This window comes from Dermacentor silvarum, chromosome 3 (genome assembly GCF_013339745.2).
Source record: "Dermacentor silvarum isolate Dsil-2018 chromosome 3, BIME_Dsil_1.4, whole genome shotgun sequence".
Taxonomy (NCBI): Eukaryota; Metazoa; Arthropoda; class Arachnida; order Ixodida; family Ixodidae; genus Dermacentor; species Dermacentor silvarum.
The window spans coordinates 141,423,818-141,448,176 of NC_051156.1; the positions used below are offsets into that span (position 1 = coordinate 141,423,818).

General features: G+C 47.0%; 1 protein-coding gene across 2 annotated transcripts in view; it reads right to left on the minus strand.

Moving 5' to 3' along the window:
- Nucleotides 1–1,544: 1,544 nt before the first annotated feature.
- Nucleotides 1,545–24,359, minus strand: part of LOC119445853 (SEC14-like protein 2) — a 91,385-nt gene continuing 68,570 nt past the window's right edge. For both annotated transcript variants that reach the window (XM_049663675.1, XM_037710157.2), the window contains exons 6-12: nt 22,325–22,419; nt 19,186–19,264; nt 12,293–12,373; nt 11,064–11,150; nt 7,087–7,199; nt 3,965–4,313; nt 1,545–3,111 (exon numbers count right to left, since the gene is read on the minus strand). In XM_049663675.1, the coding sequence (XP_049519632.1) occupies nt 3,011–3,111; nt 3,965–4,313; nt 7,087–7,199; nt 11,064–11,150; nt 12,293–12,373; nt 19,186–19,264; nt 22,325–22,419 (905 nt within the window). In that variant the 3' untranslated portion in view covers nt 1,545–3,010. The remainder of the gene's footprint in view (nt 3,112–3,964; nt 4,314–7,086; nt 7,200–11,063; nt 11,151–12,292; nt 12,374–19,185; nt 19,265–22,324; nt 22,420–24,359) is intronic.

Sequence of the window (24,359 nt, forward strand, 5' to 3'; positions counted from 1 at the left end):
TCTTACGGAATGGCTATGGATTCCGTACAAATTCTGTAAAACATAAGAAATTTACGGAATTATTGGAACGCTTACGGCAGGTTCTTATGGGGATATGCATATATTTTTATATAAATTGAAATCCCAGATACTTGATTGTATTGTATGCATGTTGAAAAATAAATGGCCATACGTTTTTGGTATGATTTGACAAACTTATGTGCGTAAATGTACAAAATCCTAAAAAAAATAGGCCTACAAGACAAGAAATAAAAACACTTTTTTTCATGCTGTGGTCGAATAATAAAAAAAAAAGACAGCTGTTGCTTGTAGAAGGTGCCGGCAGGTGCATTCCAAGATGGAATACATAGACGGCTGGCACCTGCACCCTCCTATGGCGCAGGCTCGCTTTCGACCAAGTTTCATATCTCCGCGATGACGGCGACGTCATTATATGACCTTTCTCTGTCAAAGCTCGTTTTCTATTATTTCACACACCAGAAGAAGCATAACATTTATCCTCCGGAGACCCGAAGACAGCTTAGAGATCTATTCGATTTACATTGCTTTCCATATTGCTTCATATTACTGGCTGGCATGATAGCAACATGCAAAAGACACTTTTTTTTATATGTCATTGTTAGATGCCATAAACAATATATCTACGTGCGTGAACAAAGCAACCATGTCCTTAAGTTAGAGGTGGTGAAAAATACTTTCCTTTGTATAAGCAAAGAGATGAACATGCAACATCGTGGGGTTGGTCCTCACCGGGACGTAACATCGTGGGTGTCGACGCCGCATCCTGGATTTTCACGTCATTTCGCGGAATTCGAAACGCACTTCATCACTGGTTCTCGTAGTTTGCTCCGGGACAACGGCCTATATCAAATTAGTGTCCTTTTCTCAAAAGCAGTTGGAAAGAATATAACTGAATCCCTTTCGTACAGTTCCTCATGCTCTAGCCATCGTATCTGGGATTAACAATCTCTTCCTAGTTAATATTTAGTAGAAGTGAAGTCAAATGTGCAATTTAATGTACAAAGGTACGTGTCTCAGGAGGATATAGCGAACGAGCGAAAAGTCAGTATTTTTCATTCAAAGTGACCCAATATTTGGACCAAGCCTCCAGCAGTAACTGGTGAGCCGCCTCAAAGGGTACCTTAAGCACCATGGTGTGAGCAATCACAAGAAAATATAAACAAGCCATGCGTTTCGTATCACAGATCATGCGTATACGTGCACGATCCTTACACCTGATTTAATAAGGTCTTAGCAACGCCCCACCCAAACATCTCAGTCTACTTCCCTAAGACATGGGCGATCTCTAGGTGCTTTTTTTCCCGCCTTTTTTTTTTTGCCGCTCAGAAATGGGACCACCACTTACAGTGAAGCAACTATTGACAAAGTTGACTGATCGAAAGAAGGTGCTCGGCGCAAATCTAGCCATGTTGAAGCACGCTCATTGAAGTCGTGGTGCGGAACACATCCATCACCCCTGAGAGTGACGTGCGTCTTTGGCGGCGCGGACAAGCGAGCTCGAGGAATGAAAGATGCTGATACAATGAGAAAATAACGTGCGTTCGCTGAACGCATTTATTCGAAATCGTCAGTGGTCCAACCTTGAGGAACAAGTTCAGGCAAAGGCGTCAAGGTCGGCTGCACCGGTTTGATCTCGCTCCTTTATCCTGGCGTCGAAATCGGTGGACGCGATTCATGGCTGCCCTGGAAGAACGTTTTCATCACAGTCTCTACTTCGCGTTGCCGTGCAAAGGCGTTCTCAGCCACTGAACACTGAGAATAGTGACGCCGGCTTTCGTTTTGAGGAATAAAAATGACAATAATTGTACTACCTAGTTCGTTCACCGTGCTGCTTACATCAATCACAGTTAGGAAAACAAAAGTTACTGCACAGCCACGCTTAATCTGGAAAGAGTATACAACAGGGACTCTTGCACGAGAAGTAGCTGTCAGCCTTTTGGCGGTTTTAAGTTTCAACAAATCGTTTCTCGAAGTCATGGATAACATTGCACTAATCTCGTTCATGGTAACAATGTTCAAAAGATGCATGATATATGAGATCAGGGTCCGTATTCACAAAACCTTCTTAGACCCCTAGAGCAGTTCTTAAGAATAACTCACATACAGTCGCGATGTTGGATGTGTTGACAGCAAGAACGCCAGGCCAATAACAAATCGCTTTTACGAACGGAAAACTTCGTAATGGTACTTTTTTGTTATAGAACACTCGTGTTTGTTTACCTACGGTATACAACAGCGGTGCTAGAACAATTAAATGCGACGTCATAGTGGAAGTTGCACTGGGAGTCGAAACGATACATAAAAAACAAACCATCGGTCACTCTAGGAAAACATTCGCGCTAATGCTAGGACACCCCACAAGGGAACACATAAACATCTGAGTGCACCGTTGGAACGCAACATTCGCTGCAGAAGTGGTGTTTTGTGGCTGAATAAACAATGTTCAGGAAACCCAGCCGTACACATTTCATAGTTGCGGTACACACGCGAACGCGTCATAATGAGGGCATATATGCAATTACATGCAACAACACTTTCCGCAAATCATGCAAGCGCGTCGAGAGAAAAACACCAATGAATTGTTATAATAAACTCAATTGACTCTGCAGAAACTAAATTAGCAGCTCGATCTGTCGAGCAGGGAATCACGATATACCTAGTGCGTGTGCATGGTTAGTATTCCCGGCCGAACAGATGCAGCTGCATGTAGCGCTTTTGTCGTACTTCTTCCGTCTTACTAAAGCTTGAACTAACGTGACTCCACGACAACTATTGCCTCATCATTTCCAAGAACATGTTGGTCTCAGAGATACGCGCACACAAATGACCGCTTCACCAGGTACAAGGTCGTGTCATACGTTTTGTGTTTGGTACATTAACAACGAAAAACAGTAACAACGAAGGAGGTTCAGTAAACGCCAGCATCAATGCGGAGCCCCGTAAAAAGTTCATCGTGTCGACGCCACCGGTGGGCAGGGTTCACACAGGTTTAGGACTCGGAACGCATCGCAGAAGCCCCCAGGAGTCGCACTGAGTAGGACACCTTCTTGGAGGTGAACGTGCTGAAGCTGTTGTCAAAGTTGAGTACGTCTGTTAGAACAGAAAGAGAAGTACGGATTGGTTAACGCAGCAGTGTTGTCGGTGCATGCGCGCCGCGAGAGCAGGATGAATAGAAATAAGAGGTGCCATAACGCAAGAACGATAGACGACGCACGCTATACAAGGCAGCGAGCCATTCTACTGCTCTGAGAATCTAAACTTCGATTTAACTCGCCACAAGAGGCGTTATTCAAATACCACAGGAGAAAGCACACGTGGTCTGTCACTATCACCACATGCACGTAAACTTCAGCAAACGTACACGAGAAGCCTAAAATCACGTTTTGAATTTCGCTGGCACGGCGTGGGCGGATGTCACTGTGGCGTCATTTGGAGCCTTGAGTTCAAAGCCCCTGGCAAAATATTAGTAAAAAACTTTTTATAACATTAAAACGTAAAATTTTCAAGAGCAGTGACGAATTTCGATATCAAGCAAACGACAAACAAACATTGCCAACATACCCTTTATTTATTTTTCTAAGGCCTTCAACAATACTATAAATAATGGCATTTACTGGATCTACAGACCAACCGTTAAAGGGCTCTTTGGTCCATCATTCTAACCAGGGCAACTAAGCGTAAAGCGCTGGACAGAGACAAAAACAAGATAAGCAAACAACGCCAGTCCTTGTCCATGTCAGTCCAGCCCTTTGCGCTAAGTTATCCTGGTTAGAATGTACTCCCAGTGGTGTCAAAACCGATGGAATACGCGTTGATGATTTGCAGTCTCATTGCACTGATTAAGAAGCTCAGCGGGTGCAACAGCAATGTACGAAAAACAACGATGCGAGGTGCAATTCCCAGGGCCCGCCAAGCCACACCCCACATAAAAAGCCATACGTACACAGGCCCGGCTTGGAGCACGTCACGGATCCAGTCTCGGGCACCTTGGCGACAGCCTTGATGCGGGATGGCTTGAGAATGACTTCGGTGCCGTTGTCCTCAGCGGGCAGCGTGTCGGTTCCCTTGTAGGAGATTCCAAACAGTAAGTCGTCGCAGGCGATCTCCCAGGCAAGCAGCATGCCGGCCTCTTCTACCCGTACGGGCACCTCCAGCGTCGCTTGGCGGCTTACCGCCGTGTTCGCCCGCGCAACCTCAGCAGGGATCTGGTCTGAGCACTGCTGCAGTTCCAGCGCCGAATTCCCATTCGTGTTCCGGTAGTAGTGGGCCGGAACCTCGCCACCGTCTATAACCTGTGCAGAGGAACGCCGGAGGTGTGCTTCAGAGCTCAGACCTATACGTACGTGTTCTTGTGAGGGCACTGGCCCCGACTACAGTTGTTGGAAATGCTTAATAGATAGTTGGTAACTTATCAAGGGTCCCTGCACGCTATTAAAGTGTGCAGGGACCCTTGCAGGGACTCTTGCACAAAGTGCAGCGCTACTAAAGTGTATGTCGGGGGTAGCTATGTGGGACAGGCATAAAGAAAAAGTAGAGAGGATGGCAAACATTGCGGTTTGGTAACTGCTTTGCACTGGGGGAGGGTAAACGGAAGAAAAAAGAGGTTAAGGCGAGCAGAAGGCTACAAAGATAATACGTGCTGGAGATGTTCAATCTGGTAAACAGTCTCATAAACCACCTGACAGAGGGTAACACAAGGAGCTGTCATATTACAGCGTGGCCGGGAGTAAGTGAGAAAGAGGCGGTCGTCAGTTGATGAACGGGTACGATCGCGCTGTATAAAAGCGTTGGAGTGCAGGCCAACGGCGAAGCTCTTTATGGCGCCAAAAGAATAATGACACAGGCCGTCTTAAGCGACTTCCGTTCGTTGTGCTCTTCGCAGCACCAACCTCGTGCCGCTAAGGGACTTCACAGAACTGAATACGCCCTTTATCGCATCATCCCGCGGTCAGCGCCAAAATCTCCAGCGTGGCTGTGTAACGGGACACAACGCGTCATAATCGTTCTTGTACCGTCAATCTTTCGGTGACAATCATCATTTGTCATGTGTCATTAATTTTATAGGGAGCTTGAACTGTTACTAGAGAGATTGAAGAATAGACAGTCCTTGCACACAACCGCAGCTGACAAGGTGTTCGCGCAGCGACATTGGATATTTGGGAAGAACGCGTTTATGCTTCTTCTCAAGTTCATCCGTAATTTATAGGTGGACAGTGTATAGCGGCCGTTCGGACGGGTTGGTAGGCCGAAGTGAGATGGATGGTTGGAATCCTTTTCAACGCCGTGGTCCGCACTAGTCTTGTCTGCATATGTTGTGAAGGGCTTCACAAACTATTGTATTTGATAAGTGGGGCTCGGACGGAGCAATTGCCGGCAATATTTGCAAGTATAAACGTCCGACTGCAACAAGCAACATTGCTTTTCGTTAATGTGCTATTCCTTACGTTCTAACTGCAGCTTCGAACTTCAGTTCGAACGACAGCAACACAGCAAGAGCTCAGTGTTGGACTGCCACATCGGGCGATACTGAAGCAAATGATAAGCGCCTTGCAACAGTTACTTGCTAGTTTAAGCAAGCTGTGGCTAAGACAGCAGTGCAAGGAACGCAGGTTTTGGAGACGATCCTGGCTGCCCTCGATTAGCCTAAGGCTTTGTTACCTCATGTGTGTGACATCACGTACTTATTCCATCATCACATTCACACCTTACCGTCACCCCCCCCCCCCCCCCCCCCGCCTTCTTCCGTCCCTATCTGTCCCATTGTCCTCGTCCATCTGTGTGAAGTAGCAAGTCGGAAGCGTGAACTTCAGGCTAACCTTTCCACCTTTTCAACATTAAACTGCACCTCTCACTCCTTTTTGTCAACGCAATTACTCATCGTACTGATAATTGTACTCACCATACTCATGAAAACGTTTAGATCCTACGTGATCCTGTCGTGCAACCCTGTCATGCAATCTTGTCATATAAATATACAATCCTGCAAATTCAAAATTTATACTGCAAGTTACAACGCTTGAATGCAGGCTCCCTACTGCAAATCTGTCCGCAGCGACATCCATTGGCAAGAAGGACGTGAAATAGACGCTCGGCTCGCGAGACCTCCGCGAATGTTTACTTTAATGAGTTCTTTTCTACCTTAAGTACTTTTCCGTGTAGAGTGTACTTATGGCCTCCGGCGCGGAAAGGTCATACTGTGGCATTTTGTCATACTCTGCGACGAACCCGGACGAAGGCGAAAACGCCAAGTTCTCTTCGAAGAGTTCGCCTGCACCGCTTCTTCGTCTCGCCGTCAACACTTTCAACGCAATGTGAGCGTAGGTGCAGAGAAGCAAGAACATGTCGCAGTGCGCACGTCATACACCGTAAATGAAAGATTGTGTTTATATTCATTGTAGCAAGCGCACGCTGGTGGGAAGTTATTTCAGCAAGAAAATATTTTCGGATAATGTTTAGCACTTGCACTGTCGTGACGACGGCGTAGGCAGAGCGCAGTGCCAAAATGCACATTATATATAAAGAACACGACAGCAATAAACTGCTTGCAATGCAATCACTGTAGAACGTGAACTCTCGGATAATCATTAATTGATTTGGATATAAGGAACTGCATGTCTTGAGTCTCGACTGCTATAGCATCAAGCCATTTCTTTCAATACATGTGGCTCATTCCTTTAAGCACATTTATTTTCTCATCAACGATGCCAAGTGAAATCCCAACTGTGGCAAGACTCTGCCCATACTGTTGGTTGAAAACATTCGTCGAAATATTTTTGTATCTACCTAATAATTGCTGAACTAGTGGTCGTTTATGGTGGCAGGTCAAATTTCACGTAAGCATCGTTCTCACTACGCGCAGTTGCCGAGTTCATCAGCTAGACAGGGCGCAGAAACTTCCTAACGCAACGAATACTTTACGCTGCCGTGAGGCATCGTGCTTGAAGTTGCATCACGCGAAAGCAAGGCAGAACGAAGGCTAATCGCTCTAGGGAGCGCCTGCTACTGAATACCTATAATAGGGTGCCATTTAAATCAAACGCATTGCAAACAACACTGTACACTCACCACAGAAGGGCATCGGGGGTTTCCGTCGGGATCTGTCTGCGTGCCTCCCCAGTGTCGCGGCAGCTGGTCGGCGTCGATCTCATCGAGCAGGGCTTTCTTCCAGGCCTGCTCGTCTGCATTACAAAACGGGCAAGAGCTGCAGAATACCGCGTGAACAGCGTCTTCACAGTCAAGAGCACTGAGACACTTTCCTTCCTTTGTAGTTTAATAACTCCAAATTAGAGTCGATTATCCCAAGGCGCAGTAAGAAATTGAGGGCACCACTTTCCTTATATAACACGCACATGCATACGACAAACACACAGATACTAAGCCTACAAAAAGAAAGTTAATATAAACAAGACAAAGAAATGGAGAAGAAGTGAGCTATATGCATCCGCGTTAATAGAAGTTCTCGAATAATTTTGTTAAAATAGCCATGAAAGCGAACACCAAATATAGAGTTCACAAAAATGCACAAGCCAAATTAAACCAGCTCGCCGCTCACTAGGAAATGTCATATGGCTGTCAAAACACGTCTATCTTTAGCGAGGCTTGACGATGGCCCAAATATTTTGCTTACAGATAAATCACTTTCAGGGAGGGAGGAGGAGGAGGAGAAAAAGAAGGAAGGAAAGGCAGGGACGTCAACCAGAAGCACGTCCGGTTTGCTACCCTATACACGGAGAAGGGGTTTAAGGGATACAGACAGACAAAGAACTTTAATGGAGGTCCTGAGAAGCTCTGTTGCCCCCTCTCAGGGAGGCGACGAAGCCGCGGGCCGCACCCACGTCGGGACGGGGAGACCAAGCTCCAGCGCCGCATCGTGGGCTCTCTGGACAGCCCAAAATTGGCGTGAATGGTCGGAGCTCCGAAGAGCAGAGCTCCACTCCTCTGCAGTGCATCGATGCGGGCCCCTCTGTAACGAGGGGCATCCCCAGAGCATGTGTTCCAAAGTACTACATTGTCCGCAGCTAGGGCAGTCTGGACTAAAGCAGTCTGGATTGATGTAGTGAAATAAATTCAGGTTGGGATATGATCCCGTCTGAAGCATGCGTAGTGTGACAGCTTGAGGTCTGGTTAGTGTCCCGTGTGGGGGAGGGTATAGTCTTCTACCAAGGTAGTAGTGTTTGGTAACCTCGTTGAAGGTGGAGAGAGTGTCACGGAACTCGACGAGCCCAGAATCGACGGAGCCTCGACTTGCAGTGGCGTCAGCGCGGAGGGTTAGTTCGCGCGCTTGGACGTGTGCGATGTCATTGAGGTTGCGGAGGGAGTCGAGTTGGGGTTCGAGATGGGCCGGGAACCACGTGATTGTATGTGGCTGGATGACTTTGCCTTTGAGAATTCAATGAGCTTCCTTGGCGATGGCACCAGAGGCAAATGCCCGAACCGCCGCCCTCGAGTCAGTAAATATTTCAGCTCTCTCATCGTCGAGAAGTGCAAGAGCGACCGCAGCCTGCTCTGCCCTAGCCGGGGTGCTGTCTCTGATGGAGGCCGCACAAGTGACGTGTCCGTCGTGATTGACCACCGTTGCGACGAAGTCCGATGTGTGCTCGTACTGGGCCGCGTCAACGAAAGTGACCGTGTGAGGCGAGGCTTTTATGCTCCGGAGCAATGCCACAGCCCTAGCTTTGCGCCTGCTCGCATTGTGTTGTGGATGCACGTTTTTGGGAAAAGGAGCAACCGTAATGTTGTCCCGTAGGTAATCTGGCATTTCACATGTGCGTTCCATCGCTACAGTGGAGCCGATTCCTAAGACCGCGAGAATCTCCCTCCCAGCAGGCGTGCTAGAGAGTCGTGATACTTGAGCCGTTTCCTGAGCTTCGATGATTTCATCGAGTGTATTATGTACACCTAGTTGAAGAAGGCGGTCCGTGCTGGCGTTTATTGGTACTCCTATCACTTTTTTGATGCTTTTACGGATGAGCGTGTCCAGCTTGTGCCTTTCAGAAGCGTACCACTTGTGCATTGCAGCCACGTAAATTATGTGACTCATTAAGAATGCGTGGAATAGCCGTAGGAGATTGTCCTCCTTTAGACCGCTCCTCTTGTTGGAGATTCTATTGATTAATCCAATCATGCACTCCGTCTTGGTCGTGATTTTTCTGAGCGTCGTGATGTTACCTCCGGTAGACTCGATGAACATTCCCAGCACCTTTAGGGTGTCGACCCTAGGAATGCTCGCCCCGCTTTTGGTGTGTAGTTCTATGTCAACTTCGTCCAGGGGCTTCCAACCCCTGGGTTTAGGACCTTTGCGGACCGGTCTGTAGAGTAGTAGTTCAGACTTCGTTGTCGAGCATCGTAGACCTGTGCCATCGAGGAAGGTTTCAGTACGGTCGACTGCTTCTTGTAGGCTCAATTCCACTTGCCCTTCGCTGCCGCCGGTGCACCAGATAGTGATGTCATCGGCGTATATCGTGTGGTGAACTCTTTCGATTCCCGACAGGGATACCGACAGTTGCCTGAGGGCTAGGTTGAACAACAAGGGCGATAGCACTGCTCCCTGAGGCGTGCCTTTCGGTCCGAGTGAATACCCTTCTGATTTGTGGTCTCCAAGCTTTAACGTGGCTTTGCGGTTCTCCAGGAATGATCTTACGTAACCGTGAAAGGCTTGTCCTAAGTTAAGATCCGAGATGGATTCCAGAATATGTCGGTGTGATATGTTGTCGAATGCCTTCTCTAGGTCAAGCCCGAGAATTCCCCGCACGTATCTCGTATCTTGGTCTATGATTTGAGTCTTGATTAATTTCATTGCATCTTGTGTCGAGAAGCCTGGTCGGAAGCCCACCATGTTGTAGGGAAGGAGACCGCTCCGTTCGACATGCTTAGAAATCCGATTGTGAATTACGTGTTCCGCTACCTTTCCTACACAGGATGTAAGGGAAATCGGTCTGAGGTTGGATAGGTTTGGAGCTTTGCCGGGCTTCGGAATGAGGTTTAAGGGATGAAAAGAAAGAAATGAGAGAGAGGGAAGAAGGTAGTCTCAATGTGAATACGTGCGATTGTACATCATTTCACAATCGGACACTGAGGCCAGTCGATTTCATGAATCGTAGCAATGCCTGCGTCGCTTTGTAAGCCTGCGACGCGTGGGCCAGGGGTTGCTTGTTGTGTACAGTATTATACCACAGTGGACAGACGTACAGCACGCGTGCGTTTCGCGTCGCTGCACAAAATCGAGACTACTGATTCGCTCATCACAAAGGTTCTGATTACGCGATCACGCTATAACAGCACTTGGTGCAGATAGAAATGTAGAGATAAGGAAATGAGAGAGAATGCCGTAGAGAGAGACTACGGGACTAGAATGCCGTAGAGAGAGAGAGAGAGAGAGATTACTCAAAGCCAGTACAGTGCGAGTAATCAAATAGAAACACCAGCGGATTGATCCCCAGTGGTCGAACAAGATATGCTGCTGGAGCCAATCTTTGGACAAGGGAACTTGCTTTAGTCAAGGCAGTTGCTGCCCTGAGAAAGGGCAGATATGCAGTACTTTTTGAACGAAACTGACGAAACGTTTCCAACTTTTGCAACCCTTTGTCCAAAGGTTGGCCCCAGCGACTTTTCTTGTTCGACCGTTGACGATCACTTCAAGCCTCCATCTTTCTGTGAACTTTTGTCTTGATTGGACCAACTGCGGATAGATCATGGCGGCCGCGAGAAGGTCGTACAGAATGACGGTATGGATAGGCAGGCGTGCAAAGCACGGATCCAAGAAGAACAAGAAGGGCAACACGAAGGCCGACAATCAGCTGCAAGGGCGTACTGCATCGGAAAAAGAAGGAAGACGAAAACTCTCTACGCGCATGTTCATCAGAAGGCAACACCAACCCTTCACGATTCGGCGAGTTGAGCTGTGACACTTGTTTCTGAACGAAGGTGCACGATTGAAAGTACAAATTACATAGGCAATGTTCTTGCGTTTTTTCCCAGTCAGGGACACGAGGCTTCTTTCTATATATTTCGATCGCGCAAGTGACATATGGTTGCATTCTCACCTTTACCGTAGAGGGCCAGCTTTCGCGCCGTCATATCACTCAGGAATGGCCGAACGATCTTCCAAAAGATGGGGAAGTACCTGGGAGCTGTAGACAAAGAAAAGAAACTTTATTCTCAGCCGTCACTTGGCGAGAAAACATTTGCAACATTGCAAACAGGAGAGGGCAACGAGGTAAAAGACCTCATGAAGGTTATCCACAGATATCCTTTGATAAACTAAATTTTATATTGAGGAAAGAAAAGGTCCTACGCTGAACGAAGTGGTTAAAACGGTTAAAGGCGTTAAAAAACGTCGAGTCTTGTTCATAGAAGAACGAAGCTTTTAACAAGGTTTCAGTGTGGAAGCCCTTGGCCTCTGCAAACCCACCACTTTGGTCGGCTTTTCACCCTTTCTTTACTTAGTACGAAGTGTATACAATCGATCAGACACTTCAAAGACTTTGCGAGTGACTGCTCCCTCAACTCTTCATCCTCCTCGTAATGCACCAAGCACTCCTTATGCCACTAGTCTGCATTTGGTGACCTCTTCCATACGAAAGTAGGGATGCAGCTCGTGAAACATACTGCCGTATACGCTTCAAATATTCAAAGTGCGAACCCTCAACTCCGGCAAAGCATTGTGTGCTCTGTTCATTTAACAGAAAGGAGTCCTATTAACAGCGGAACTGTTTAAGCCGGCCGTTAGTCCGTGATTCGCGAACAGAAAATGTGGGCCGATCCTGGCGGTAGTGCAGAAAGGGTCCAAGCGCATGGCACATACCATATGCACATACCCATGTGAACTAGCGAAGCTGAGCCTGGCTAAGTCTAGCTAAGCATGGTTAGTACTACTTAAGCTTAGTCAGTCATTGATAGCCAATCAATAGCAAATCAATAGCTAATCGATAATCGGCAAGTAATCAATAAATTCCAAGAAATGCTAGCGATGACTTGGTAGTGCTTAGCCTAGCTCAAATACGTGGCCAATACCTTGCAATAGCCAATCGATAGCCAATAAATAGCTAATCGATAATCGACAAGTAATCAATAATTCGGGAAAATGGTTAGAGATGAATTGGTAGTGCTTAGCCTAGCCCGAAAGCCAGGACTAGCTAGGTGCCTATCAGCTCCGCTGTCTCTTTAGCATTGCGCCTCCAGTGCGAGCTACGCTAATTTTTTATCAACTGTCCGCGGAAGGTGTACCGTCGCCAGGTAATAACGGTACCGTCGCGTACCGTCGTAAACGTACCGTTGATGACGAACGCCTTCTGAAGCCTCTCTGGATAGTTGTCCTCGAAGATGCACATGAGATTTGTAAGGTAGTCGATCACTGAAAAAGAAAAAAAGGAAGGAAAGAAAAAGATCAGACAGAAAGCAACACTGAAAACGAAGCGTCGTGACTATCTCCCGGGTTAAAGGCACAGAATAACATATGGGAATCCTAAAGAGAAAGTAAGAATCTTATAACAAGCGATAGAAAGGGAACTGATAAGCGTAACGCGTAACACGTATTAGGAAGACGGTACTACGGATTAGAAGCAAACGTGGATTTCTGATATACTGGTTGAGATTAGAAGAAATACGGAGTTGACCCTGTCGTGTAAAGCATTGAATAGGCAATCGACAGTTTTTTTTGTAATGCCAAAGAGGGTACCAAAGAGAAGCAAATGCGATCGGAGGCAGCAAATGATCAGGTATGGTTGTCAGATTAGGATATGTGCAGGCGTAGCATGAAGTTGGCTGACGGATAGAAAGAATCCCTGGAAATCGCTGGGCACCTGAAAGAGTATCACACTCAGATCCTGCTGTGGACATGAATGGGATGATTATGTTGATGATGAGGATGACGTAGAACTGCGCACTTATCACACCCCTTCACAAGAGCAGGGGGAAGATAACAAGCGAGAAGGTGAATTCTACAAGGAAACACAAGGTGGAGGAAAGAGGAAAGTAGAAGGCAGGGATGTTAACCAGAATAACGTCCGGTTGGCTACCCGTAGACCGGGGGAACGGGAAAGGGTAACACAAGGATGACAGGAGAGAGAGGAGGGAAGGAAATTAGCGATAAGTTCGCGGATGCGTGTGGTATTGCACTAATAGCCACAGACGTTCACACAAGCCCATCGTCTTCAAGAGGCACAAAAGTGCCTTCACCGCTTTATGGGCCGACGAGCGAAGAGGGCGGTGTTACAGCAGCACCTGCACGAAAAGCAGGCCGATTGTCCAGGTTTTTTAGCGCGTTAGCAAGTTTGTTTTTCTGAGGCATATCGTGGACAGTGGCACAGCAGGTCGTCGATAGTTTCTTCGGTGCCGCAGACCTCGCATGCTGCCCAATTAATTAATGTAGAGTATGCCTTTGTGAAGGCAACTCCTAACCAAAGGCGACAGAGAAGCGAAGCTTCACGTCGAGGAAGTCCTGAATGGAGGTCGGAGTTGCAGTGAGGGGTTTAATCGAATGCAGTCGTGTAAGTCTTGAGCTTGGTGAGTCCTACTCGGTCAGTGAGAGACTGCGTTCTAGGTATCGAAGCTGCCTTACGGCGTCTGTACTCGAAAGCGTAATTGGAACGCTGTGCTCTTCTTGATGTGATGGGCGAGCAGCGTAATCTGTGGAATCATTGCCACTGATTCCACAGTGGTCAGGTACCCATTAAAAGGCAACCTCGTCGCCTTTTTGTTGGACGTGATGATGAAGCTTCACGATTTCATGTCAGCTGTTCATGACATCCGCGTCGGAGACATGACTGCGTGCACTGTAATGCCGGTTTTGAGTCAGAAAACACATTTTTTAGGCTATTTCAGAATCAATGAATTCCAGTGCAGGACGCAGAGCCGTTAGTTCTGCCGCCGTAGAGGTCGTGCCATGGGATGCCTTGAACCGCAGTGTTATTCCTCGCGTTGGTATAACCACCGCACCCCCAGAGCTGGACGTCGTAGTCGACCCATCAGCATAGATATGCACATGGTTGCTGTACTTTTCATATACAAACGGAGTAAGCTCAGTTGTTTTAGAGCAGGGGCCATTAGATCTGACTTCTTCTGTAGTCGTGCAATCGTTATATGTACTTGCGGACGGCTCAAACACCACGGAGGAAGCACTGGCTTGGCCGCAGGTGCGTACCCCGAAGTAAACGATGCACGATGTGCGCTAACAGTAGCGCTAAATGTCGTGCAAGGCCTTTCAACAGTGGGGCTCGCCAAGTAGTGGGAATGGTCCTACCATAGTGTCCGAGATGCGTACGCATTGTCTCAACGGTAATGTGCGTCGTGATTGGGTAATCCTGGGCAATGGCAATGGTTTCAGCCGTTGATGCACTGCGTGGTAGGCCAAGACATATCTTAAGGGCTTGGGCTTGAATGCTTTGAATCGTACGCAGGTTAGTCTTGCAGGTGTTGGATATTGCACGCAGGCTGTACCGCAGGAAACCAACGAACAATACCATGCACAGCTGTAACATAGCGTGTATATAGATACTCCCCAACGTTTTTCCTGCAATGAACCTGAACAGGTGACAACTGAACAGAGAACAGCTGAACGTTAATTGATACGCCATAATCAGACATTGGCTTCCTGGTGAATGCCACCATTGCGCACTTTCCACATAAAATTTCAAGTCCTTGTTGACGAAGGTAGCTAGATGTCATTGTGGCTGCCTTCGGAAGCCGAGCGATAAGCTGAGGTCGTGTTACACCTGATGCGCAAATGCAGATGTCGTCCGCATAGATGGAAAGTCGTAAGGTGCTTGGCAGGTTGTGAACTAATCCAATGAGGGTTAGATTGAAAAGCGTTGGCGTAAGCACTCCGCCTTGAGGCACTCCTTGGCTACCGTAATGCTTGGATGTCGGGCCATTTTCTGTGTACACGTAGAATGATCTCCTCTGTGTGTAGCTTCACACCCACATATATATCTTACCACCAAGTTCTACGGCTTCTAACGTGCTAAGGATGGCTTCATGGTGGACATTACCGTAAGCCCCTTTAACGTCTAGAAACAGAGCAGCAGATAGTCGTTTACAGGCCTTCTGGTGTTGCACAAATGTTACCAACTCAACAACGTTGTCTGTTGACGAACGGCAACGCCTGAAGCCCGCCATAGCGTCTGGGTAGATTTCATAGTACTCTAAGTACCATTCCAGACGTGTTAAATTATTCTTTCCATTGTTTTTCCGACACAGCTGGCAAGTGCAATCGGACGGTACGAGGAAATGTCCAAAGGCGACTTGCCAGCTTTGAGAGGTGGAATGAGACGACTTGACTTCTATTCCTGCGGAACCGTATCCGTCTGCCAGGAGTCGTACGTTGTATAGGAGAAAGAGTGCCTTCCGAGCTTGGCCTCCTAGGTTACACAGGGCACGGTACGCAATGCCGCCAGGTCCTGGTGCTGAAGAACGCCTGCACAAAGCCAGCGCAGCTTCTAGTTATTCCATAGAAAACGGGCACTCCATGCGGCGATCGCGTGAGAACAGTGGGTGGTCGAGCGTCTCCGTTCCCGTTCCATCGGAATTTTCCTCGCCAGAAATCTTTCTGCAGAAAGATTCGGCGACGTCAATCTCTCTACGTTGTAGATGGAGTTCCAGAGATTGAAACGGGTGGCGATGACCAAAGGTATAAGCGACAAAGGTTTTCGCGGATCGAGGGACTCGCAAAAGGATACCCATTGTCGTGAAGCCAGCTTACTGTTCAATGGTATCTGCCAAAAGGGTTCAACACGCTTAGCTGAGATATATCGCTTAGGTGGGTTATTAAGATTGACATACTCAAGCAACTATGGATTTGCGGATGCCATCGTGCTATCAGGTAACTCGGAAAATAACATGTAAAAAGCAATTGTTTACATCAACAGGCGAAAAAATAACGGTAGATTTCACAAAAGAAAGAAGCCAATGCAGTATTCAGCATTCCAGCAAATAAAAAGGAGATTGCAGTTAGCAGTCAGATTCGCGAAGAAGCAAACGAGTATATGTTTTTTTTTTTTTTTTTGGTACCACTCGTTGCGGACAACGCCGGCTTTTCTGCCTCATGGGACAAATAACGCTTTCGCATCAATAACAACTGCGGCGATTTAGCACCTACTCCGCTTGACAATGAGAGCCATACAGCGAAGGCCTGCGGATAAAATCTGAGGTCTATAGATACAGGGGCGTTTTGGTATTGACTTCGTCGACATGCGACAACCACGGTCGGCGAAAGAACCCGCGACCTCGTGTTCTGCAGCGCGACCACGCGGCCTTGGCCATTGTGAATGACGTAATCACCGAAGGGCAGGCAGGGCTAGCTCGATTGAAAACGTCCAATTTTGTAATTGCACCAAAGAGAACGCGTTTGTCGTCTTCCCGAATAAATAAAATTAAAAAAAAACAGGAAAAAGAAAAGAACTCGTTTGTCGTTATCGGTGCCATCCGCGCTTTGCATCGTAGTTATTCCAGCGTAACTTCGAACGATAAAAAAAAAAACAGAAAAAAAGAAACAAGAGAAAGAGAGATAGAGAGAAAAGAAAACCCGAAGAAAGGAAAGTGGCAAGGAAAGGAGAAGAGACCAAAATATTGCCATCCTGTAACTACGGCCGAGCAGCTTATAGTTGCCTTTCTCAATCGCAGATTGATCAGCGGGAATTTCCAGCGCACCGCCTTCTACTGCATGCGCAATCAACGGCGAGAAACGGTTCTCCGCTCGGTGCTCAGCGTAATCGCGCGGAATATTCATATTTTTTTCCTGTACGTATTAATTGTCCCGCCAGCGGAGTGGGCGCACGTTTCGCCATAGTACGTGTACCCAACTACGCGCAACACTTCATCCTACTCGCTTCCTATTATACGACGCGACGCGATTGGGCTAGCTTATTGCTGAAGACCAGTTGTCGCACCAGGCGTGTTAACTAAGCGCGCGTTCAAGGACAAGTTGTCATCCACTCGTCGATTGAAGCACGAAGATACTTCAGGAACCATACTCCACCTTGCGGGCTTGGACTTATTCGCCATAAGCGTATTTAACTATTAAAAATTTCCTACCGTATTCGAATGTTCTAATAATTATTTGCATATCGACATCTATTGTCGATTGCTGTTTCAGATATTCTGTAGATCCACAGGACAACAAAGGCGAGGGAAAAATGCATTCACGATCTTAGTTTTACCATAGTAACATATGTAATGTGTTCTGCCACTGGAAGGTGTAGAATTTTTCCTGAGTAGACAGGCATATTAGTGAATGACGGCTAAGAGGCTTGCTGATATTTCGAGAGTAGATGATAATAACTGTTATTCTAACACAGTTAACATGCGTTTATAAACATTATGTTCACCATGTGTTTATCCTGCTTTAAATCAATATATAACAATTCTCCATTTTGAATTGAGCCCTCCTGGTATATCGCCAACAGGGATTGACAGTACGTACAAATTAATGTAAATTAAACTAACTTTTATGGCCAGTGGCATCAAATGTTGTTTTAAACATTCTGGAACAGAGTAATATCATTCGAAGTACGCGCGAATGTCGGCTAGCTCTGTTTGAAAACGTCTCTTACTTTCAGAAAGATCTAGAACACCGGAGACCACATTAGTCTCACAAGCACAGCATGTTCTACGATGAGAACAAGAAGAAAAAAAAAGCCCGGAGGAAGTACAACCGCAAGGTATCCTTGCCTAATTCAGTGCGGGCTATGATATATAGAAAAATACATTAAGTAGTCCGTGCAGGTCATCAGACCAATCGCTGCCCTTATACAATCTAAGTACTTCTTGCTTCTTGTGACGAGGCATATAGCACAGGAATCACCAGTTACCTCCTGTCATTTGTAGCCATATTGAGAAACGAGCGCCGAGCCACACCTTGACCCACCCATCGATGCCAGCATTCGTCAAAGGAGGATAACTTGTTATACAAAAGGCAGAGAGGTGGGCCTCGGCTAGTGTGCTCTATTCTGCTATACTGCACAGCGAAATGAGGAAAGGGAAGGAAATGGAGTGACGAGAGATGACAGCGAGCTAAGAAAGAAGGGATGGCGTATAACCACGTAACGCGGCGGTTTCCTTTAAGGTTCGAGTACGATACGGTGTTTCCTGACAGGTCCGTAACAACGCTCGTAGCTGCTTCTGCGGCCGTGCGGTCGCTGCAATGTGGACAAAATACAATACCTTTTGATAACGCTGGCATATCAACGCTTCTCAGCGTAGAAGCCAGCGTTTTCCAGCGTGGCACACACCCAGGACATTCGAAAAAAACAAACAAAAACAAATGTGTTACACAGTCGGAGGCTCTTCTGTGTATTCACACAGTTCTGGTTACCCGCTCGGCCGTTGAAATGTGTATAGATTCGAGTGAAAGCAAATTACAGGCGAATTAGATGAGCTATGCTGCTTGGCTTCGTTTGACTGGGAAACAATAATTCCTGTCGGGGTCTGTTTCTGGCAAGAGCCCTTATCGATGGTCTGGTCGAGCCCACTGAGAAACTGTGCCATCTCTTGCGTGCGAAGTCAGCAAAGAGTTCAGAAAAAGTAAATAGACATATGAGACGCGAATACTTATAATAACGCACTGAATCCTTCACTCACCGCTAGCATGGACCGTTTCAGGAGCAGTATAAATCATACAGACGACCAATCATTTGATCGGTTGATTGCGTGAATGATTGATTGGTTGGGTGTAACATTCCGAAGGAACATAAGGACTATGCGGCGCCGTGGTGGAGGTCTCCGGATTTATTTTAACGGCCCGTAGTTCTTCAGCGTGCACGCAAAGACTGGTAAATGAGTGTTTATGCATCCCGCCCCCACAGGGAGGCAACCAAACCGGCTAGAATACCAACCCACGACCTCGTGTTCAGTAGAAGAACGCCATAGACACTGAGCCACTGCGACCAGTGCCAGTACTTCGATGACAAAAACTTCATTATCCATGACTAGCAGCTGACACTAGCTCGCGCTAGACCAATAAACTGCACTATACCAGCAATGACGTCGCAGGCGAAAATGAAAGATTAAAGAATGAAGTAGGTGCCCAACTGATCTGGCAGTCTTACGTCGTCCAATGTGCGACAGTACTGTTATTGTAATTTGACCGATGGTTCTTTGTGCTGCGTTGCAGCACCTGGTGCTCACGGGAGTACCGTCAATTGCCCTACCTGCATCGTGAATGTTGCTCACCTGCTTTCGAAGCCAGTGTGGAGAGGGCGAATCCGTCAAAGTCGAAAATGTACGTGACGGTCTCGATGTCTTTCCCCAGCTGCAAGTATCCATAGATGACAGGCCAAAAATAAGGTTGGGATCACAATTAAAGCAAACACAGTGTGTTCAGCAGCCGTTAAACTTATTCAGTATCACTAAACGGAGAGCAATTAGTCTATACTTTACGCATGCCACATCTACGTTGCAGGTTAGTAATAATATTTGCGACCAAAAATATGTTGTCCGCAGTGTCAAATAGTAAGTTCTGCAGATATAAGATTATTGCTATGATGATGAAATTAACTTTAATTTTCGAGACGGTGTAAGCTATGTTCTTATAAAAAAAAAAAAACTAAATCTCGAACTGTGGAGGCTTTATGCGAGGTGAAGCTGATTGACAAGTCGCTGTCATTTGAACTAAGCAATTTCAGTAAGAATAAATAGCCAAATATTGATAATTATTAGATTTTCAAAATGACAAGAAATGCAGTGCCTAATGTTAAAGGAGCGAGTTTTAAATTCCCGTATGTTAAATGATCCAGCTGCTTGCATTATACATCACTCGAACGCTCACCGACCGCAGCCCGTCTCACAATATGTTAAACGATTTTTAGTATCCAAAACATGGTGGATATGACTTACTTTCGGCTCCTGCAATCGCTTGTGGCGAATGCAGCCAGCAAAAGCAATATCCTTATATCTTCTGTTGCATTTCAACGGAATGACTACTGCAAGCAACAAAAAGTCACCAGAAAGACAGCATATTTCCTATGACGACATTCGTGAGGATGGAGCCAAAACCAAGTCGATGCGAATATCAGCTTCCGTAACCAATTACAGCAGCTATGCAGTTACGTCTAGCGTGACCGCCGGCTAGCGATATGGTCAAGGACGTGGATTTCGCCTTTTCAAGATTTTCGTTTTGTTTCCAATTCGAGACTATTGTGTGTCGTGACGTCAGCTCTCTCTCGGCAACGTCGAAACAGAAAACAAGAACTGTGTGGCAGCGAGACGCGCATTGCTCACTTTAGGGGCCATGCACTCATGGTACAGTGAGCGTCAAAAGTGTACGGACCGCGGGTTAAGTGAAAGAGCTCAATATTTTCGCCGCCTGGGTACGCTTCCTTGTGTTCTGGTTTCCAGCCCGTCCTTGTATAATGCGAAGGAACAGTGTTTCACGGTTTTGCCACCTACAGTTACAAAGTGTTCGAAAATTAATTTTTTTTTTTGCTTTCACACTCCGTGGTCTAGAATGTTTACGTCGCCTGAAAGGGAGCCCATCAGCTGTGTCTTACCAATAACCCGACATGCAAGACCTCGACTAATACCAGGTGCAGACCTCATGCGCAAGCGCTTAGTAAAATTACATGGCCAATTAACGGCGGCGACTGATTATTATTGAAAGTCCCTTCATGAGAATGAAATATTTTCTGCAGTTATATAGCATAGCCTGTTATATTTACCACCATAGCGGTCTCAGCACATGATGACCAAGCGAATTTACAGTGTGATGATGCGTTGCACCTTTGTCACTCTGTTGGGCAGGCACCGAGTGGCGTCTTTTGTGCTGGTGGCACCGACGCCCCGCGTCAGGGCTACCTGTTAAATCAAGTAAAGTTTTCGTCTATGACGTAGCGGGTGTTGTTAATGGTGTTCTGCTGGTGACCCGCGCGCACGGGTACAATGTACGATAAAAAAAAAACGTAGTTAACCGTTTTCGCGGCTCGAAGCTAAGCTCGTTTAACATGCCTGTGGTGACTCGCTGTTGTGTGTACAGTACTCTGGGAATGAAACGCGACAGTTGGAGTGTGTGGCCGCCGGTACATGCAGCGCCGCCCATGGACGCAAGTAGACGCAGTGTGTTGCATTGTGAATGGTATATACCGCGAGAGCGAGGGCGTTTTTTTGTAGCGAGAGCTACATTGGCCGTATTCTCGCCGTTTCGCTGTGGCCGGTGGCCGCACCGCGAGCTGAGCCGTTGTCTAGCAACCGCCGCAGCTGGTAGCACCGCTCGCCGCGCCATCTGGCATGACGTCAGAGGAGGAGCCGGTGAAACCGCGTTGCCACAAAAGAGGAGGAGCCGGCGTCGCATCGTATATATAGAAAGGGTGGCTCGGTGGGATTCGTCGGCAGATATGGAAAGTGAGTCGGAGAGACTGAAAGAAGCCAGGCTTCGTCGTCGGAACGAAACGAAGAGGAGGCAGTGAGCCGAGGAGACGGAGGAAGAACGAGCCGCACGCCTCGAGAAGCGTCGTAAGTACGAAGCGGCCAGGCGAGTGGATTCGGATGAGGATAGCACCCGAAACGTGTTCAAGTTACTGGACGACAACCCCTTAACCTCCCGCCTCACTGACCATCGGGCCGTCTTTGTGGAAATTGAGAAACAACAAGATGAAGACTTTCAAAATAAATACATTGCACTTTAAAAATGTCTAGTCTTTAATGTAGTCATAACTTAACGAGAGGTAACAACCAAACCTAAACACTCAGACGTACGAAGCTAAACAATAAAGATGCAACCGTAGAAAGAACCAAGCTAAACAATAAGATTAACCACACCTCTCGCTACGCACACCCAGGCATAACTGAGTTTAGCCACAGCCAAATTTTTAGAGCAGGATTACCGGTTCCGATTGCATGCGAATGGGTCTATGGTTTCACCCCACACCCGACTGTTGCGACTGTCCGACTGTGGGTTTTCATTCCCTGACTACTGCAAATGGTTCAAGCGGGTAGTTAGCACTTATTGTCTCAAGTCCCCCGTGCGCGGAACCACACGTAGGTGTGAACAGCCTGCACTTTATGCTCCGCAAACTCGGATAGTTGAGCTACTCAAACGAAGAGATAACAGATCTTTAATTACAGTAGCGAAAGAACTAAATTCGGATGATTGCTACAGAAGCTAAATAAATAAATAAATACACGAACCACAGCACGGATGGGAAGTCGAAACCTTTTTCGGTTTATTTTTGTAATATACCTTCTTGTTCTTAATTTTGGCAGCGTGAAATTTCATAGCTGCGAGCCACTCCATGCATAACGATCATCTGCTAGAGTTACCGCAAAAAACCCAGGTTTGATCATAACGTTTACTCGGCATGTACGCAGCATCGCTCACCTTTTCGGCCTGCTGCTTGATATCCTCATCCACATCCTCAAACTGCCGGACAACGTGCCTCATGACCTCGTCTATAGTGACGCTATTCAGCAGGCCTGAAAAAGAAGAAGAAAAAAGTGATTCCACATCTTTTACTGGTCGCTCGCATGAATGAAAAAAAAAAAAAAATGTGCGGAAACCATTGAATATGATCGTCATTATAAGCAACAGGCCGAACGCTTCTAAATAGCTTGTCGCTTTATTTTAAGACTGATTCGCTTAATGTCTTATATTTGATGTAGAGCGGATTTTCAGATATTCTTTGCTTCGTTACGTAATTTCGCAGAGAACAAAGTCGTTAAGCTGCACGTGTGCAATGATAGTATAGGTGGCTATACATATAAGCTGATGTGTCATGCGTGTTGTCTGCATCAGGGAGAGCGCCGGTGTGGAAGGCACCTGCCATCCTACTTTCCCGCAGCCGAACAGACGAAGAGAGCGGCAGCGGGCGAAGAGGGGGGGGGGGGGGGGTGTCCTTTCCGAACGCTCTACCAGAGCATGCAAACCTGTAGGCGTTCTAGGGTTGCTGTACACGTTTCCACATGGAGCTGAGATGCGCAAAGGTCGGCCATCTTGCGATCCTCCGTTAGGTTTGAAAGCCACTTCCTGTATTTGCAGTAGCCGAGAGAACGAGTGTCTGAACAACCTTCGGCATTTTGTTATCCGTCGCTACTACTACGGTGACGCTCAGATGACAATTACTGATTGCACACTGGAAATTTACCTTAATTAACAACTGAGACGACATTGAGCTACATACCATGTGCTATAAATGCCTCTGCATCAAAGGTGTTTCCAGCCTGCCAATAGAAGGCCTTTGTTGTTTTTGTTAACTTGTACTTGATATTAGTCAGAGATATACATGCCCTCCCGATCCGAAGGATATTACTACAGCCATCATCATCATCATTATACCAAGGCTTTCGTTAGTTGTGCTTTCTTTCTGTTGTACTTTCGTTTATGCTGAACACCACAAGTAAACACTTTAAGAAATGTAAAACAATTTAGTGGAACCATGCCTGCGACGGTTACATCTACGCTAAATCATGCTGGAAACAAGGCAGAATACGACAGAGCAACATTCGTACGGGTCAAACAACAGAGCAACATTCGTACCGGAGACCGACGTACTGAATTGGCGTAGTTCTGGTAATGAAGCGCACCGAGGGCGATCCGATGAAGTTAGAATACTGCGAATTCTAAGGCAAGGCCATTTTGTGGCATAAGCGAATACGACGAACGAGCGTCACAAGTGTTCATAACTCATCAGCGCTGAAGCCAACACGGCATGGGCATTGCGGTTGGGAAGTGGGCTTCTCCGCTGAACTTTGGAGCTCCACGCGACAGCACTCGGCGAACGGCTGAGCCGAGCGGCGCGTGAAAAACGGACGCTCAACTCTCCAAAGCTATAGCGCCTCCTTCCTCTTCACAATCTCTCTCTCTCTCTCTCCTCGCGTGAGAGCATGTGCGTTTTAAAGGGTTGGCGTTCAGCGACAAACACGGTCCGCAATTTGGTAGCGCGAGAGCGCACTCCCTTTGAATTGGAGGTCAATGTCGGACCACCACCGACTGCGACCACAACGAAAACGGGTGAAAGAGCCAAGGAAATCTGTTCGCTCTAATAAAGAAACTGTGCTCCTCTGTGATGGACTAGAGTAGCTAGCGTGGCGTAAGAAATTATTCAGTCATTCCGTATTGACAAACCTGCGGTTTCGCACAGCTGTTGCGCGCGATATGAATAAAAGCTCAGTCTGTGCCTAATAGCACACATTGTGCTCGGCGCGAACCTGCCAGCGTTCGCGATGCATATAAAGGCGTACTGGTGTGACATAACTGCTCTCGACAGTGCACCCCCAATTTTCTTAGCAGAGAAAAAAATTTTCCTCGATGGCGTTCGGAGGGTTCCAGGCGCGACAGGATGTATTCACGTTGGCTTTCGTAAAACAAACATTTATAGTGTCTTTTGTGCTGTGTATATCTAGTGTTTCGAGGAAGA